The sequence below is a fragment of the Rhinolophus ferrumequinum genome, chromosome 11 (assembly GCF_004115265.2).
Source record: "Rhinolophus ferrumequinum isolate MPI-CBG mRhiFer1 chromosome 11, mRhiFer1_v1.p, whole genome shotgun sequence".
Lineage (NCBI taxonomy): Eukaryota > Metazoa > Chordata > Mammalia > Chiroptera > Rhinolophidae > Rhinolophus > Rhinolophus ferrumequinum.
The window spans coordinates 39632663-39647627 of record NC_046294.1 but is presented as its reverse complement, the minus strand read 5'-3'; the positions used below and the strand labels follow the sequence as shown (position 1 = coordinate 39647627).

Genomic DNA, 14965 nt, shown 5'->3' with positions numbered 1-14965 from the left:
TGCCCTTAGTGTGTCCCACCAAACCTTTGTCTTCCAGGTGTGGATGGGCACGTGGGGAGTTGGAGACTCCGCTGCTCCTGGACCTCCACCCTCCAGGGTTATCTGTGTATAAGCTTCCAAGAAGCCCTGCAGAAAAGAAGCCTAACTGTTTTACCCAGCATTCCCCCATACTTCTGTGGACATTGATAATCTTCGCCATGTGACGTCATTAAAATCCCATGGAACCAGTGTTCCATGGCAGACCTTTGAGGAGTGCTAGCTTCAAGGATTTTTAAATCCCTGCTTTCTATGGAATACGCCCACTCCTTATTTTGTGCGGGGGTCATGCCATGTAGTGGAAAGACTATGGGCTTTACACAGGACTGACCTGGTTTAAATCTACCTTCCTATAAAATCACCAGCCTTGGTCAAGTTACTTCACCTCTGAAACTTCATTTTCTCATCTGTAAGTGGGAGTGAGCCATTAGCCATCCTATAGGTTGTTGTGATGGTTAAATGAGAAAATAGTTAACATTATTGTGTGCCAGGCACCATTCTGAGCACTTAAGTCTCCCCCACGGCTCTGAGGTAGGTAGTTCTCGTCCATATCTCATGGGTCAGGAGACCATGACCCATCAAGTTACGTGTGCTGCATATCTGGGAACTGAGATTGACGCCCCAGGCACTAATACACGGTGAAGTGCGGCTGTGAAACCTGGGGAGCACGCTCTTAACCACCATGTCATAAAGGACCTGGTACATTAAAAGCACTAAGTACTATCAGTTCCCTTCTCAGGTGGTACATGGATATTTAAAGGGGATCCGTCCTTCCCGAGACTCCACATCATTCTGCAGCCTTTTCTTACCGATCTCGGTAAAGGAGTAATCTGGACTCGCTTGTCCATGCCTCTGCTCTGGTTCTGACCCTTCTGTTTGCTCTGCAGCCACAGGCTCATCACCTCAGTTTGGCAGCTGCTCAGCTGTCAGCTGGAATTGAGACACTTCCCACAGCGGTCCCATCAGTGGTCCGTACATCACCTTCCAGGACCAAGAGTCCCCCAGGAAGCCCAGTGGGTCCTTAGCTTGTTCCTCAGGTTGTTCTCCTTTCTCTACTTGAGGGATGGATTTGGTAAAGGTCTAAGAAGGCATCCCTTTTGTTATTCATTCAGCAAACACTCACTGAGCGCCTTCACTGGGCTAAGTGCATGCCGTGTTTTGTGACTTAATTAGATCCATGAACCCCTCTAACAGCCTTCAGCAGCCCTCCAAGAGTGGAATTCTGTGGACTCTCCTCCATCAATGGTACTGGGTCGTCTTTTGCACAAAGACCAACCTTGTTTTGACTCACAAAGTACTCCAGGATTCACAAACTGTGCCCCTGTGTGACCCTCTCAGTTGGCCCTCCAAGCTCAGTATTTCCAAAGGCAACCAGTCTCCCTGATTTATGGCTGATTTGGGATTCCCAATCAACTAGAGCTGTCAGCAGGACTGGATACAGAAGTGCCACAAACAGGGTTCTCCCGCAAGCCCCTGACAGCCACTGAAGATACCGCTGTCATCTGCTCAGAACCTACTCTCACCACCCAGCCCACCAGGAAACATCTGCAACACCTAATCCAAGTCTCATGTCCTCCCCGGTCCCCCCCCACACACACACACACATTCTCTCTCTCTCTCTCTCTCTCTCTCTCTCTCTCTCTCTCTCTCTCTCTCTCTCTCTCTCTCCCCCCCTCCTACTCCTGTAACTTACATCTGCCCCACAGTGAGAAAAACAGCACTTCTTCCTCAAAGCACTTGACTGCCACCTGCCGGAAATTTATCGTAATGGCTCCAAAATCTCTGCCCCTTAGAAAGGCCAAGGCACACCCTGGAGTCCTGCAATGCGCTGCTCTCAACTCTGAGCATGGCGCTGCCTGTTGCAGGGATCATGCATCATGCCGTCACGTCTTTACCAACTAGACTGAGGGAATCTTGAACATAAGGCCAGCTAATTCCCCCGTGTCCCCAGCGCCCTGGCTTCCACCACAGGCTAGAGAAATGCATGCTGAAGGATCCTGGAGCAAACACCCGTTACTTCAGTCTCAAGAAGTAACCTGGGTGAACGTTCTCTAAATCTGCCTTTTGCAAAGCAAGGCAACCAAACACCCCACGGCTGTCACTAAGCATAGAGGGTCAAGGGGGACTTTCAGGAGAGACAGGGCCCTTTCAGCCTCTCGCTTCTGCTCAAAGGCCACCACCATCTGAGCAGACCAGAGCAGCTCCACATTCATTCTCAATAAACCCTGAGTCAGGCGCCAGCACCACGGAGTGGAGACCGTGTAGAATGGGCCCAGGGCCAACTGCCGCGGCTCTTTCCATGAGGGAAAGTTCCTCCAGACGACTGCTGTGCCCAGGGCCAGCTCCTTGCAGGTTGTGGGGATGTGAAGGTGGCCACACAGGGGTCCTTCCTGGCGAATTTGGGGTTTTGTGGGGAAGTAGATAAGCGTACAACTCCTAGCAAGGGTGGTCAAGGACGTTGATTCATCTATATTTTCCTAAGCTGAGCCCTTTTACTAACTAAGCCACTTCATCAAAAGCCATTCACCCAATGACATCTGGGGCTTTACAAGGGGGTCTTAACAGAACTCCATCCAGCTGTGACATCTGGGGGTGGAGGCAAGAGGGTGGAACAGGCTTTCACTGGGGTCCCATTTTATAAAGGGGAAGCCCGCTGTTCTTTCCCCGGAGCCATTCTGCGCAGCATTGCTCAGGTCCCACAGAGACAGCCTCCCTGATAACTGCCCTTCCTTGCTCAGTCTGTCCCGAGGAACTAGCTGATACTCTTCCCGGCCTGTGTGGGGCCTCTGGCTGCCAGGGAACCCAGAGACCACTTGTTGGCTCGGTTTCTATAGCTTTCCTGAACCAGGACTGCTTCCTCTTCTCATTTCCCCTCATTCCTTCCCCAGGAGTGCTTATTTTGGAGGTTTTGTATGTTACTTTGTGGGGATGGTTTTAGAGGCAGGACCAGGGGGTGGTTTTGCTCCTTAGAACCAATAGTGAGCTGTACACACCTGGGTTCAGTCCCCATTGCCAGCTGTGTCATTTTCAGATAACTTTGCCTCTTCTATCCTTAGTTCCTTACCTGGAAAACTGGGGTAATGATCACAGTCAGTGGATAGGGTATCGGAAAGATTAAACTAGTCCAGTGTAAATGCCACTGTTCCCTTTCCCTGCTCCCAGGTCAGGCGTGGTCTGTGGCTCCAGAATCCTAGTCTGCATTTCTTTCCTCCTGCCTATGTCAGGAAGCTTAGGAGTAGTGATACAGCCGTAAGAGCTAGGTGATCAGCTGTCCTGGTTTGTCTGGGACAGAGGGGTTTCTTGGGATGCAGGACTTTCTGTGCTAAAATGGGAAGGTCCTAGGCAAACAGAAGACTTGGTCACCCTAGTAACAACCAACCTCAGCATTTCAGTGGCTTTCTTTCTTTCTTTAAGATTTTGTTGGGGAAGGGGAACAGGACGTTATTGGGGAACAGTGTGTGTTTCCAGGACTTTTTATTTATTTATTTTTATTGGGTAACAGTAGTGTGTTTTTCCCAGGACTTATCACCTCCATCCAAGTCAAGTTGTTGTCCTTTCAATCTTAGTTGTGGAGGGCGCAGCTCAGCTCCAGGTCCAGTCGCCATTGTTAGTTGCAGGGGGTGCAGCCCACCATCCCTTGCGGGAGTCGAACCGGCAACCTTGTGGTTGAGAGGACGCGCTCCAACCAACTGAGCCATCTGGCCACTCAGGAGCTCAGTGGCAGCTCATTGACTTCATTCTAGTTGCGGAGGACGCAGCTCACTGGCCCATGTGGGAATCGAACTGGCAGCCCTGTTACCCATAGCTCGCGCTCTAACCAACTGAGCCACCCGTCCACCCCCAGTGGGTTTATTTCTTCCTCATGCTGTTCCCCATCCAGGACCTTGGCTAAAGGACGAGCCTCGATTTAGGAAATTGCTCGTCTCAGCACAAAGAAACACATGCTAAAAGTTCTGTTCCAAGTTGCAGTTGTCCCATCCACTCCCGTTCATCAGTCAGGCGAGTCACAGGGCCAGGCCTGACGGGGCAGCTTGCAGACTCTCCCCACAGGGAAGGGCAGCTGATAGTTTGAACCTTAATATAATCTACACTCTCCCCTTTCTCTTCTTGCACCATTCTGGGGTGCTGGGGCAGGAAGGAGGGAAAGCAGGGAGAGACGCCTGGTCTGTGATTGGGTGTTCTTGGATGTGGTCAGATTCCTGTAGACGGTTTGTGGGGGTTTTTTTAAGGGGGCAAATTGGCCTCGCCCTGCTCTGCTCAGAAAATCAGCTGTGTCTCCTTTTGGCACCTAATAGTGATTGACAGGCTGTAGGGGCAGCCTGGGCTGACTCTTCTTCTAGGCCCCTTGTTCCTTTGCGTGGAGCCCCTGAAATTCCTCTCCCTGTGCTCCAAGGAGCATGAGGAAACTGAGGTGGGATGGAGGGTCCCCCAAGTATACTGCACAAGTCCCTTTGTGCCGTTCTTTCTCTGGCCTTCTAGCGAGCCTCCCTCTAGCTCAGAGGTGGGCACACATGTGGCCCCCGACTCCAGGGCCACAGGCCGGCTCTCCCAAGAACCTCCTTGCTGTGTGCCACTTGGATGGCAGCACAGGGTGGCCCTGAGCTCCCTCTCAGCCAGGGCCCCTCTCACAGGTACCTTCGTGCCTTGTCTCCTAAAGCCCCCTCCCTTGGCTCAAATCTTTTGGAAGTAGGTAGCACAGTAAGAGGGTTTTTGTTGTTGGTGTTTCTTTTTCTCTTTGTTGTTTCATTTATTGTCTCACATCTAAGAACACCTTCTCGGAGAGAAAACAGTTTTCCAAAAATAATTGTCACAGCTGATTACGTTTCCTTACCTTGTCCAAGCATATAAAAAAGGCCTTCTGATTTTTGTTTTGCAAAATATAGTGCCAAAATCTATGTTAGCATTTATTATGTCTATAAAGTAAATTTGCGTATTGGAAAAACTGATCAAAATAAGGAATTCCATATGAAGTTTGGTACTTACCGGTAGAAGGTTCCTCTAAGTTCCAGGGCGGTGGGGGAAAGAGAGGGAGTCAGGGGTTACTGGGAAATACCTACAGTAAGATGGGGGTGGGGCCGGCAGAAAGCGGAGAGGCTGAGGTGTGAAGGGAAGGCTAGCAGCAGCAAGGGGACAGCCAGGCAGCGTCTCTGGGGAGGTGACACCTGACGGCACTTGAAAGGAAAGCAGGAGTTCACCAGGTGGTGGAGTGGCTAAAGGAAGCGACACCTGTAAAACTGTGTGGGAACAGCTGAAGCCATGTGCTCTTGGGAATTTAGGTGGCTCAGTAGGCTGGAGATTTCGACAGCAGATGAGGAGGGTTGGGCTGGAGAGCAAAGAAGCCATTGTGGAGGCCTGGTGTTTCCTGCTAGGGAGTTTGGGGTTTTATCTGGAAGGTTTGGAGCAGAGCAGTGAAGCCTTTGAAGTGTTTTAAGCAAGGGTGTGTCTATCTCAGACCCCAGTGAGACGGGGTGAGGCTGGAGAGGAGAGCAGCCTGGATGGATGCAGTGACCAGGGGACAGGGAGGTGGCCGGGCCCATCCGTCAGAGGGCTATGTGGGGGCTCTGGGGTGTGCGAAGGAGAGAGGGGAGGATGCCCGGTGTGACTCAATTGATAATTCGGGGGCTGGGAGGAGGGTTGTGGGACCTGGGAATCGGATTTAGATGCAATCAGAGATGGTAAGCTTGCCTCCGGCGGCACGTCCTGGAGACTTGGAAGTCCATGCGCCGCTGCTGTGTTGCCTGAGGCTTAGGGACCAGAAGTCCAGAACTCCTGGTCAGGTTGTTTGCACATGCCCAGAGACTGGGGTTACCAGAGTCAGACTGCAAAGGGGAGTATATTGAGAGGACAAAAATCAGTTCTATTCCTGGATATTCATTTGAAGACCTATATAATCAAGACAAAGATAAGTGGTCCACAGATGGCAAGAATTAGCCAACAGAGTGTGAAACACTGGAGAGAGGTCAGTAAAGCCCCATGTAAAATCTCAGTCTTGCTGTCTGAAGGCAGAGCAGGAGGGCGGGTGCACCCCCGGTCTTCCTTTAGAGCCTCTTCCTCCCACATTCGGGGCACACAGGGGCAGAGAGGAGACCCCTCCGTCCTGCCTGTGGGAGATGGGCGGGGCAGCGCTCTCACTGTTAACGTGAGCCGAGTGTCTTTTCAGAATTGACGTCTCCCTTAGTTTTGTGTGTGTTCAGACGTCCTGGGGATCATGGGCATTTTTGCAAAACTTCTGGGAGCGACCTAAGATGTTTAAGGTGTTGGCCCTGCTGGCACTTTGCTTTGGCCGAATGTTTTCTGGAGACTTATTTCCCATTGTTCCTCATTGTTGGCGTTTAGTTAACCTCACTTGTGGGGAAGGTTGGAGTGACATCATTAGCAGTGAGTGTAGCTCCTGGAACCCCACCACTCCAGCTGTGTGGCCTCCACTCGTTCCTTCAGCTCTCTACCCCAGTCTTCTCAGCAGTAAAATGAAGAAAGCAGTAGTGTCTACCTCAGAGTTCAGGTTTAAATGAGTCAATCTTCATAATACAATAGGAACAGTGCCTGATGCAAAGTACACACTCAGTACGTATTTGTTATTATTGCTTGACCCAGCAGAAGAAATGAAAACTATCAATGGTATCTTCCTTCTCTTAAGGCCGTGCCAAGAACCCATGTTTAGTCATTTAAAAAACATTGCTGTTCACAGAAAATACCTCCTGCCAGATTCCTTCATGTGTCTGTAGTTTAGTTGAACAGGCAGCTGTTAAAAGATGGGACTGTGAGCCGTTCAGTTGCTCCCTGTAACTAGGAGCCATGAGCTAGCTCCCCCATCTCTGTTAGCTAACAGATATTTTAAGTCTGTTTGCCCCAGAGTGACCTGTCTGGGTTTTCTTTTCCCGTGGGTCCCACTCTAGGTTTCTGGAAGAAGTTGACTGCCTGACAGGAAACGACAAAACATGAAAGTCGCTTTGAGGTGACCAGCAAGTCCAGTGGCTCGCGAATTCCTCCCAGGGTGGATCTGAGGCTTAAGACCTGAGACTTCAGGTAACAAATCATCATATTCCCCTCGTCCCCCTCCCCCAGCTCACTGTCGCTGGCAATTTCCATAGTAGTTTTTCCTTCAGGAAGTGTGGTTGCTTCCAGGACCTGAAACTTGGAATATTCCACCTCATGCTACTGTCTGGCTGGTCACGATGAGGGGTGGGGACTGGAGATGGCACCTCATCTAACAGGCAGCCCAAAGGATCACCGGGACCCTGAGGGTGGGGCTCTGTACCCATCCCTGGCCCACTTCTCCGAGTGTCACTAATAACACAACAACAATGGAAGCTAGGCCTTTAATATGATTAAATGATTATAAAATGCTCCTTGAAGAATAAATCAGAATAGCCAGGAGATTTCTGAAAATGAAGAATAAAAAGAGGGAAAGAATTTGTTCCGATAGTAAAACATATTGTAAAGCCACAATAATAAACAGTGTGGTACTAGAATGGAAATAACTAGCTCCAAGGAACAGAATAGAAAGTGCAGAAATAGACCGTAACTCAGTAAAGGTGGCACTTCCAATGCTTGCTAACAGGATGTGTGGTCTAATAGATGGTGTGGGGATAGCTGTCTGTCCATTCTGTCCATTAGAGGCGAATAAGAAATTAAGTAGTGTACCAAAAATAATTTCCAAATGGCTTAAAGAGCTAAATAGAAAGGTAAAATTATAAAAATATTAATGAAGAGAACATTCTTATTATTTTGGGGTGAGAAAAGCCTTTTTGAAATGTCACTTATAGTATCATGCATAAGAAGCAGAAAGGTGAGAAAGGTATTTACAACATCTATGATAAACAAAGAATATATTTCTAATACACAGATTTATTCATTCATTCAACATCTATTTATTGAGTGCTATGTGCTAGGAAGTGTTCTGGGCACTAAGGGTGCAATCAGTAAACCAAACAAAATCCCTGCTCTTCTGATGCTTACAGTCTAATGGAGAGGCCAACCAGTAAGTAAAGAAGGAAGTAGGTTACTGCAGGCCATATTTTGATAAGGGCGATGGAAAAATTTAAGCTAGCAGGGTGGGGGTGGTTAGGGAGGGCTGGCAGGGGGTTGTATGTATTATATGAATATTCAAGGAAGCTTCATTGATAAAGTGACATTTGAGCTGACGTATAAAGGAAAAGGGGAGAAGTAGTTGATTTTTTTTTTTTTTTTTTTTTTTTTTTTTATGTTGAGCTGATAGGATTTGTGATGGATTGGATGCAGGTTGTGAAAGAAAGAAATGAATCAGGAGTGACTTCTAGGTTTGGGGCCTGAGCAACCAGAAGGATTGAAATACTGTTTACTGACATGGGCATGACTCAGAGGATTGGCCTGGGGAGAACCAGAGGTTTGGGTACGGACATTGCAGTCTGAGGTTTCTGTTGTATATTCAGAGGGACATGGGTGGTGGTACAAGCTTGGAATTCAGGGAGAGGTTTGAGCTGGAAATGTAAATTTGGGAGTTGTCATAGCATGGATAGATTTGAAGCAGTGAAACTAGATACATCTCCTAGGGAATGAGTCTAGACAGAAAGGAGGTCCAAGGACACCCAGGGACCCTCATTTAGAGGTGAGAGAGGTGAGGAGGAACCAGCTGGAGACCAAAAAGGAGTGGCTGGCCACTGAAGTAGGCGAACCAGGAGAAGGTGGCATCTCTGAAGCCAAGAGACAACGGGGAGGGAAAATCAGCTCTATCAGATGTAGCTGATGGGTCACATAGGAAGGAAATGGAAAACCGGCCATTGGCTTTAGCAGCGAAGAGTCACTGCTGACAACAAGAGGCTGTCTTATTGGAATAATGGGGACAAAAGCCTGATTTGAGTTGATTGATAGAGAATAAGGGGAAAGGAATTAGAAACAGAAATGAGGCAGTAACTGGAGAAGAATGAAGTTCAAAAAAGTCCCCCCCCCGCCTCGCCACAATATGAGAGTTGTTGCAGCGTGTTTTTATCCTACTAAGAATGATCCAGGAGATGGGGAAAGTGGATGATGCAGGATCGGGGGCAGGCAGAGACTTCTGGAGTGATGACCTTGATTTGTGAGAGAGGATAAAGTCAGCCACTGATGGATGTGGGGGTCCTAACCAGCGGCATCTAGGTAGGCTGGGAGCTGTGGTCGCTGGCCGCTTTTCTCTGAAGTAGGAATCAGGTTACCAGCTAAACGTGAGGATAGAGGAGCTGTTGGAGGTTTGAGGAGAAAAGAGAAACTGTGACACTCTCCGTAGCAAGGTGGGAGAACAAAGGGAGCAGGGGAGTCGGATTGCTGGGCAGCACCGGCCTCTGAGGTAAGAGGTCGGGGAGTGAAGGTGAGAGCACTCAGTTCGCTGTATGCTTTTCTCCCACCAGATTCAGGTGCCCAGGTGCACATGGGTTAGCAGGCCCATTGATACTAAGACAACCTGGTAGAAAAACAGGACAAAGAAAACAACAACAACAAAAACAAATGCCTATAGCATAGAAATATACCATCTATAGCAATTTAAAAATACAAGTAAAGACAGTGAGGTTTTGTTTTTTCCTTCAGATTGACAAGAGCTCTTGTTGGGGATATAAATTATTGGAGCATTTCTGGAGCAGTGTGTCAGTATGTACCAAAACATACACATTTCCTCTTTTGACCTGTCAGTCCTCCTCCTACAAATTTATGTTAATACTAAGAGAATAGCTCACATATGTGGAGATGTATGCAGAAACATGTTCACTCCAGCAGTGGTTGTGAAAGTGAAATTCGGCACACACCTAACTGGGAGGGCCTGGTTCACTAACCTCTGAGCATAATAGTGAAAACAAGAGCTCACACTTACCTCTTGCTTTTCAGATGAGGAAACTTGGGCCCAGAGAGAAGGAGTGACAGCCTCAGTCACATCGAGTGGAGCTTGGACCCCCGATTGCGGGCAGTACACGGCCCTCTTCAACTTGGTTTAGAGCTGGAGTTCCTTGCAAGGTAGTTGTCAGCCTCTTTTGAGGGCCAGCTCACTTTCTTCTTTTAAAATATGATTTCTCAAAATGCTTTGCAAACTTATTTACAGTGTCTTCATTTCTGCAAGGTTTTCCTTGCAGGGGATGCTGGGTCCAAAAGGACAGTCAGGGAAGAGAGGGCAGACTTTGCCTGAGAGGGACCGTATTTTTCTGACTCCCAAGTTGGACTTTATATTCTGAGAAAAGCTATTTTCTGCTTTCCTATGACTTTTACAAAAGTTGTAACAAATATACAAAGATAATGAGTCTATCATTGATTTCATTGACCAGATTAATAGATTGGAAGAAAATGAAATTAGGACTGTCAGAACATCCGGGACACATGGTCCCCTCAGGGAGAGGCACACTGGCTGTAACTTCCAGAGCCTGTGGCTCTGGTTTAGTTCTTCCACGCCCTACCCTAGCTTCTCTGGGCTTTTCATCACAAAAATGAGTGGGTGAGCCTCAGTTACCAATAATAGTTCCTAAAGTAAGGACGGTCCTCTTTCCACTCCTGCCATGTCCCTGTTCCTGTTGGCTGGTGAGAGATGTGTTGGTGCTGTAAACAAGTCCCCTGTCTCTCCACAGCACCACCACGGCCCCCACCACTTTAGAAGGGCACACAGAAATAAACACACCTCTGTGCCTCCTTGTACCGCTTTCAGACCTCCAATGGCCGACCAGAGAATGGACATTTCTTCAACAATCAATGATTTCATGTCCCCGGGTGCCACCGACCTCCTCTCCAGCCCCCTCGGCACCAGTGGCGTGGATTGCAACCGCAAACGGAAAGGCAGCTCCACCGACTACCAGTAAGGCCGTTAGGCTCTTCTTCCCCCGGCTAAACTTGGTGTCGGTTCACGGGCATGGGACATCTAGGGGCCAGCTACTGTTTCTCCTGGAAGAAGGACCCTCTTTGTGGAAAGGGATGGGGATGAAAGATTCAACTCCAGGTGGCCACACAGGTGTCTTTTTCTTTATTTTGCCCCTGCATTGCAGGCAAGAGGGAGCTTCCAGCACCACTGAGGCATTTACTGCCCCCTGGCCCCCCACATTGTTCCACATCAAGGGAAAAAGAAGAGCCTCAAAGCCAAGTTCCGCCTTTTACCCTTTCCTTCATCTCCTTTGGCTCCTTTGAGCAAGATGGCTAGGTCTGATGTCACCTCAGGGGTTGCAGAGTGAGCTTTGCCTGAGGGCCTCTCCCTGAGGAACAAATCAGTTGATTAATTAATGTTTGCGGAATGAGTCAGGAGAGGTCATCTCTGAAAATAGTATAGGAACATCGATGTTATCCTTAAACATTATTGGCATTAGTATGTACCTGTTATATTAAATAGTATTTTTGTTTCTTTTTAGACTTGATGACTTTTCTTTTGAGTAAGTAAACTTTCACACTTACAGTCAACTCTTCTGTATCTGTACAAACACCTAGGGAATAAGACAATGTAGAGCATTCAAAGGCACCTTTGGTTTTTTGAGGCACCTGTGTAGAATCTTACCCAAATGTCCATTTAAGAGGTTTTCTTTTGTTTAACGAGGGAAAATCTCCAAGGAGGTGTCCCCCCTCCAGCAGATGTCCTTTCTGCTGAAGTTCACAGGTCCAATATGGGGAGCACAGTGGCTGGAGGTCAGATGCCCACTAGGAGATGCTATGATTAATATGTAAGTTATCCCGGATGATTTAGAGAGCAAACGCCCAGGGGATGGAGAGTGGGTGTGAAGCCCGGAAGGGTGTTCTTCCATAGCAGTAACTCCCTAACAGAGATCAGGAGATGTCTCCTGTGGACCCCTTGTCTCTGGCCAGCGCTGATGGACCACTGACGCGTTCTAAGACCTTTGCCATCTAGATCTGTGGTTTCCAACCTTGTCACCACCTAAGACCTTCAGGTTTCCCTCATGGACCCCAGTTTGCAAATCTTTTGTAGTTCATGAGACCCTATTAATTAAGCAAGTATAATCCCTTTCCTTATGATTGTAATGTACTAAAGTCGTATCTGTCAGATGGATGGAGCTTCTCTTCACCTGAGATGATCAACCTGGCCTCAAAGAGCAGACGCAAGTCTAGACCAAAGGGGAGGGAATGTTTTCATTTTCCCGTGTGGCCTGGACGATTTCCTCTGGAGTTTAGGTCTAGCTAGCGAAACTCTCTGCCTGTGAGCAAATCAAGGTCACCTGGTTGGGAACCACTGTTCTAGAATGGGATTCAGTGCTCCTGAGAACATTGTTTTTGCCCTTGAGATTCCGTTGTTTGAAGGGCCATAATTCCTCCTGTCTTATGGGGTGAAGGAGAAAGGCCCAAGTGGCAGCCAGCACCTGCCTGATAAATTTAGAGGCTGGAGAAGGCTGTGAGCTGACCCCAGGGGGATTTGGAACTCTTTCCTCTGAGGATTTCAGTTTATTTTCTACTGAACCACACACAAGGTGCCATGAAATTTGGATTTCTAGAGTCTGTTAAAGGGAGACAGATCCCTGCTGTGACCCCAGGACCCTCTGTGGCCAAACAGGGTTCCTCGCACCCCTACCCCAGTGCCGCAGGGTTTCCCACCTAGCTGAGAACCAGAACGCTGGGTAGCAGTGCCTTTGAAAAGCTGCCTCAGGGCTCTGCTCAGTACTTTTTTATTGGTACTTTGATTTTCCCTCCTCACATCACCCCCACATACCAGTGTATATGTATGCACTTGTATATTTGATGCTCAGTATGTTTTGCAAATGAATGGACTCCATTTATCCAGAATGATGGTGGGGGTGGGGATGAGGTATTACATTTATTCAGATTCTCTGGTTAACTGAGAGTTGCCATAAATGCTTTGTATTCCCAATTTTCAAACAATCAAAATATAGTAAAGTATATGTTAACACAGAAACTCTATTGAAACTATACATAATTTTTTTTTTTTAATAATCTGGAATACCAGTTTGCGTTTTATAGTAGGTTCCAGTTGTTTTTGTTTGTTTGACTATTATTCATCAATAATCAATACTGTGACTATTTGAGCTTTCTTATTGTTCGGTTTCTGGATAAGTGAAAGCCTTCTGTATTATAAGACGGTGTTTTGTACATCTTTATTAATAGTCATGTTCTCTTTTGTTGTTGCAGAGAAAGCATGGACACAGACAAAGACGACCCTCATGGAAGGTACCATTAACCTGCTCACTTGAACGCCAGCATCCCGATAGCCATTTTCCCTGCACAATTACACATCCTATCACTTGGTACAGGCTCCACCCGTGTCTCAGATTGGGGATAAGCAAGGAGGCCGTGAGCCTTGGGCTCACGATGGTCTCCCTCGCGCCCCCAGCCCCCAGTGTGACTAACAACCAATTTGGTATGTTGTAGAGAAATGACAGGGATAAAACAGGGAAGCAACAGAGAGGTATAACTTTGCCATTAATCTCTAGGGGATTGTGTTTTTATCTTTTGCGTTTCTCCCCCCAGGTTAGAATACACAGAACACCAAGGAAGGATAAAAAATGCAAGGTAAGCTTGGGCTCTCATTCTGTGTATAAACTGTCCTGGTTTCTTAGAGTGCAGCCAAGGAGGCTCTGTGTGTCTCCTCCCTATCTAATAGTCCTATTGACATGGTCATATCCTTAGGGATTAAAGAAGAGGGCTAGAAGTGGCCTCTGCCCCTTGCTCTCTCCAGACTGAGCTGGCCTTCACTCTTTGCTGTCTAAGCATGTTTAACCTGAAGGGGACTTTGGAGGGAGCAGAAAATAAATCAAGCTAAGGTTTTTCTCCCAGTTTTCAGCAAATTACCTCTTCTTGACTCGAGGGCTCCCCAGAAGAGACCTGGGTCCTTGATGCAATTTCTGAGCTGCACCACCCCCTCTGAATGGGACCCTTATTGCAGCTGAAGGCCAGACCTGGGGGAAACCCTGCAGCCTTGAAGAGATTCTCTACCTGCATCCTTCCTGTCTGCAGCCAGAGTTGCTGACCCTTTTCCATGAGAGTCCTCAGCTCTCCTGCTGTTAGATCCAGGGCCATCTGAGGCTGTGTCATGACACAGCACTGGGGCCACAGAATTCAGCTGTCCTGAGACTTCTAGCTTTTCTCTCATAGAACAGCCTTGGCAGGAGGTCCCATGGCTCTGTTGCTACAGTAGCAGCAGCAAACTCCATTCCCGCTGTTGATGCATCTCTTTAGGGGGACAGTCACAAATGGCAGGTGCAAACCAGTCAGGGACAGTGTGTGACAATGGAAGTGCCACCCTGCTTCAGTAAGCAGCAACTCCTGGAAGGGAGGAGTGTGACTTTCTTGGAGACAGCTCCCGGGGACAGATGTAGCATCTGGGTGGAGTCATGGTTGAGCCAAGGATGGCAGTGTCAGTTACCTGGCGACTCAATCAGTGTCTGACAGGACACACACGGGCTCCTCACAAACCTTATGGACCCTTGCTAATGGCTGTTTGGATGCTTTGCTCTTTGAAACCTCCACCTCCCTTCTCTTTCCTTCCACTCCCTTCTTAAAATCCAACTTTACAGAGGCTGAGAGGAAAAGAAATCAGGAGAAACTAACCATGCAGTTTACTTGAAAAGGCAGGTTTTGTACTATTTCTTCTTCATTCTAAAGATGAGAGAAGCATAAGAAAACTAATACCAACCTGGCAGTGAGGCTCCTTTTCAGTGACTTGAGTAGAAAAGGCTAATTTGAAACACTCTGCAAATTCTAAATTTGCCTTGTCAGATAAATACTGCAAAGAGTTAAAACTTATTTTTGTCATTGTTTCTTTGATGCTCAGTTACCTTTTATGAAATCATTTTTCATATTGTTCAGGGAAGCTCACAGTCAGATTGAAAAGAGGCGTCGGGATAAAATGAACAGTTTTATTGATGAATTGGCTTCGTTGGTACCAACGTGCAACGCCATGTCCAGGAAGTTAGATAAGCTCACTGTGCTAAGGATGGCTGTTCAGCACATGAAAACATTACGAGGTGAGACCTTGGGCTTTATTGTC

At 47.7% G+C, this 14965-nt stretch overlaps 1 protein-coding gene across 8 annotated transcripts in view; it reads left to right on the top strand.

Moving 5' to 3' along the window:
- Positions 1–14965, top strand: part of BMAL1 (basic helix-loop-helix ARNT like 1) — a 98422-nt gene that overhangs the window by 55942 nt on the left and 27515 nt on the right. For 2 of the 8 annotated variants that reach the window (XM_033119373.1, XM_033119372.1), the window contains exons 3-9: positions 6933–7062; positions 9871–9996; positions 10676–10822; positions 11367–11387; positions 13108–13146; positions 13447–13488; positions 14785–14942. In XM_033119373.1, coding sequence (XP_032975264.1) covers positions 10683–10822; positions 11367–11387; positions 13108–13146; positions 13447–13488; positions 14785–14942 — 400 coding nt within the window. In that variant the 5' untranslated portion in view covers positions 6933–7062; positions 9871–9996; positions 10676–10682. Of the gene's footprint in view, positions 1–6932; positions 7063–9870; positions 9997–10675; positions 10823–11366; positions 11388–11583; positions 11673–13107; positions 13147–13446; positions 13489–14784; positions 14943–14965 lie in introns of those variants that run through there. The other 6 variants (XM_033119375.1, XM_033119374.1, XM_033119379.1 and 3 more) reach the window with 4 other exon arrangements.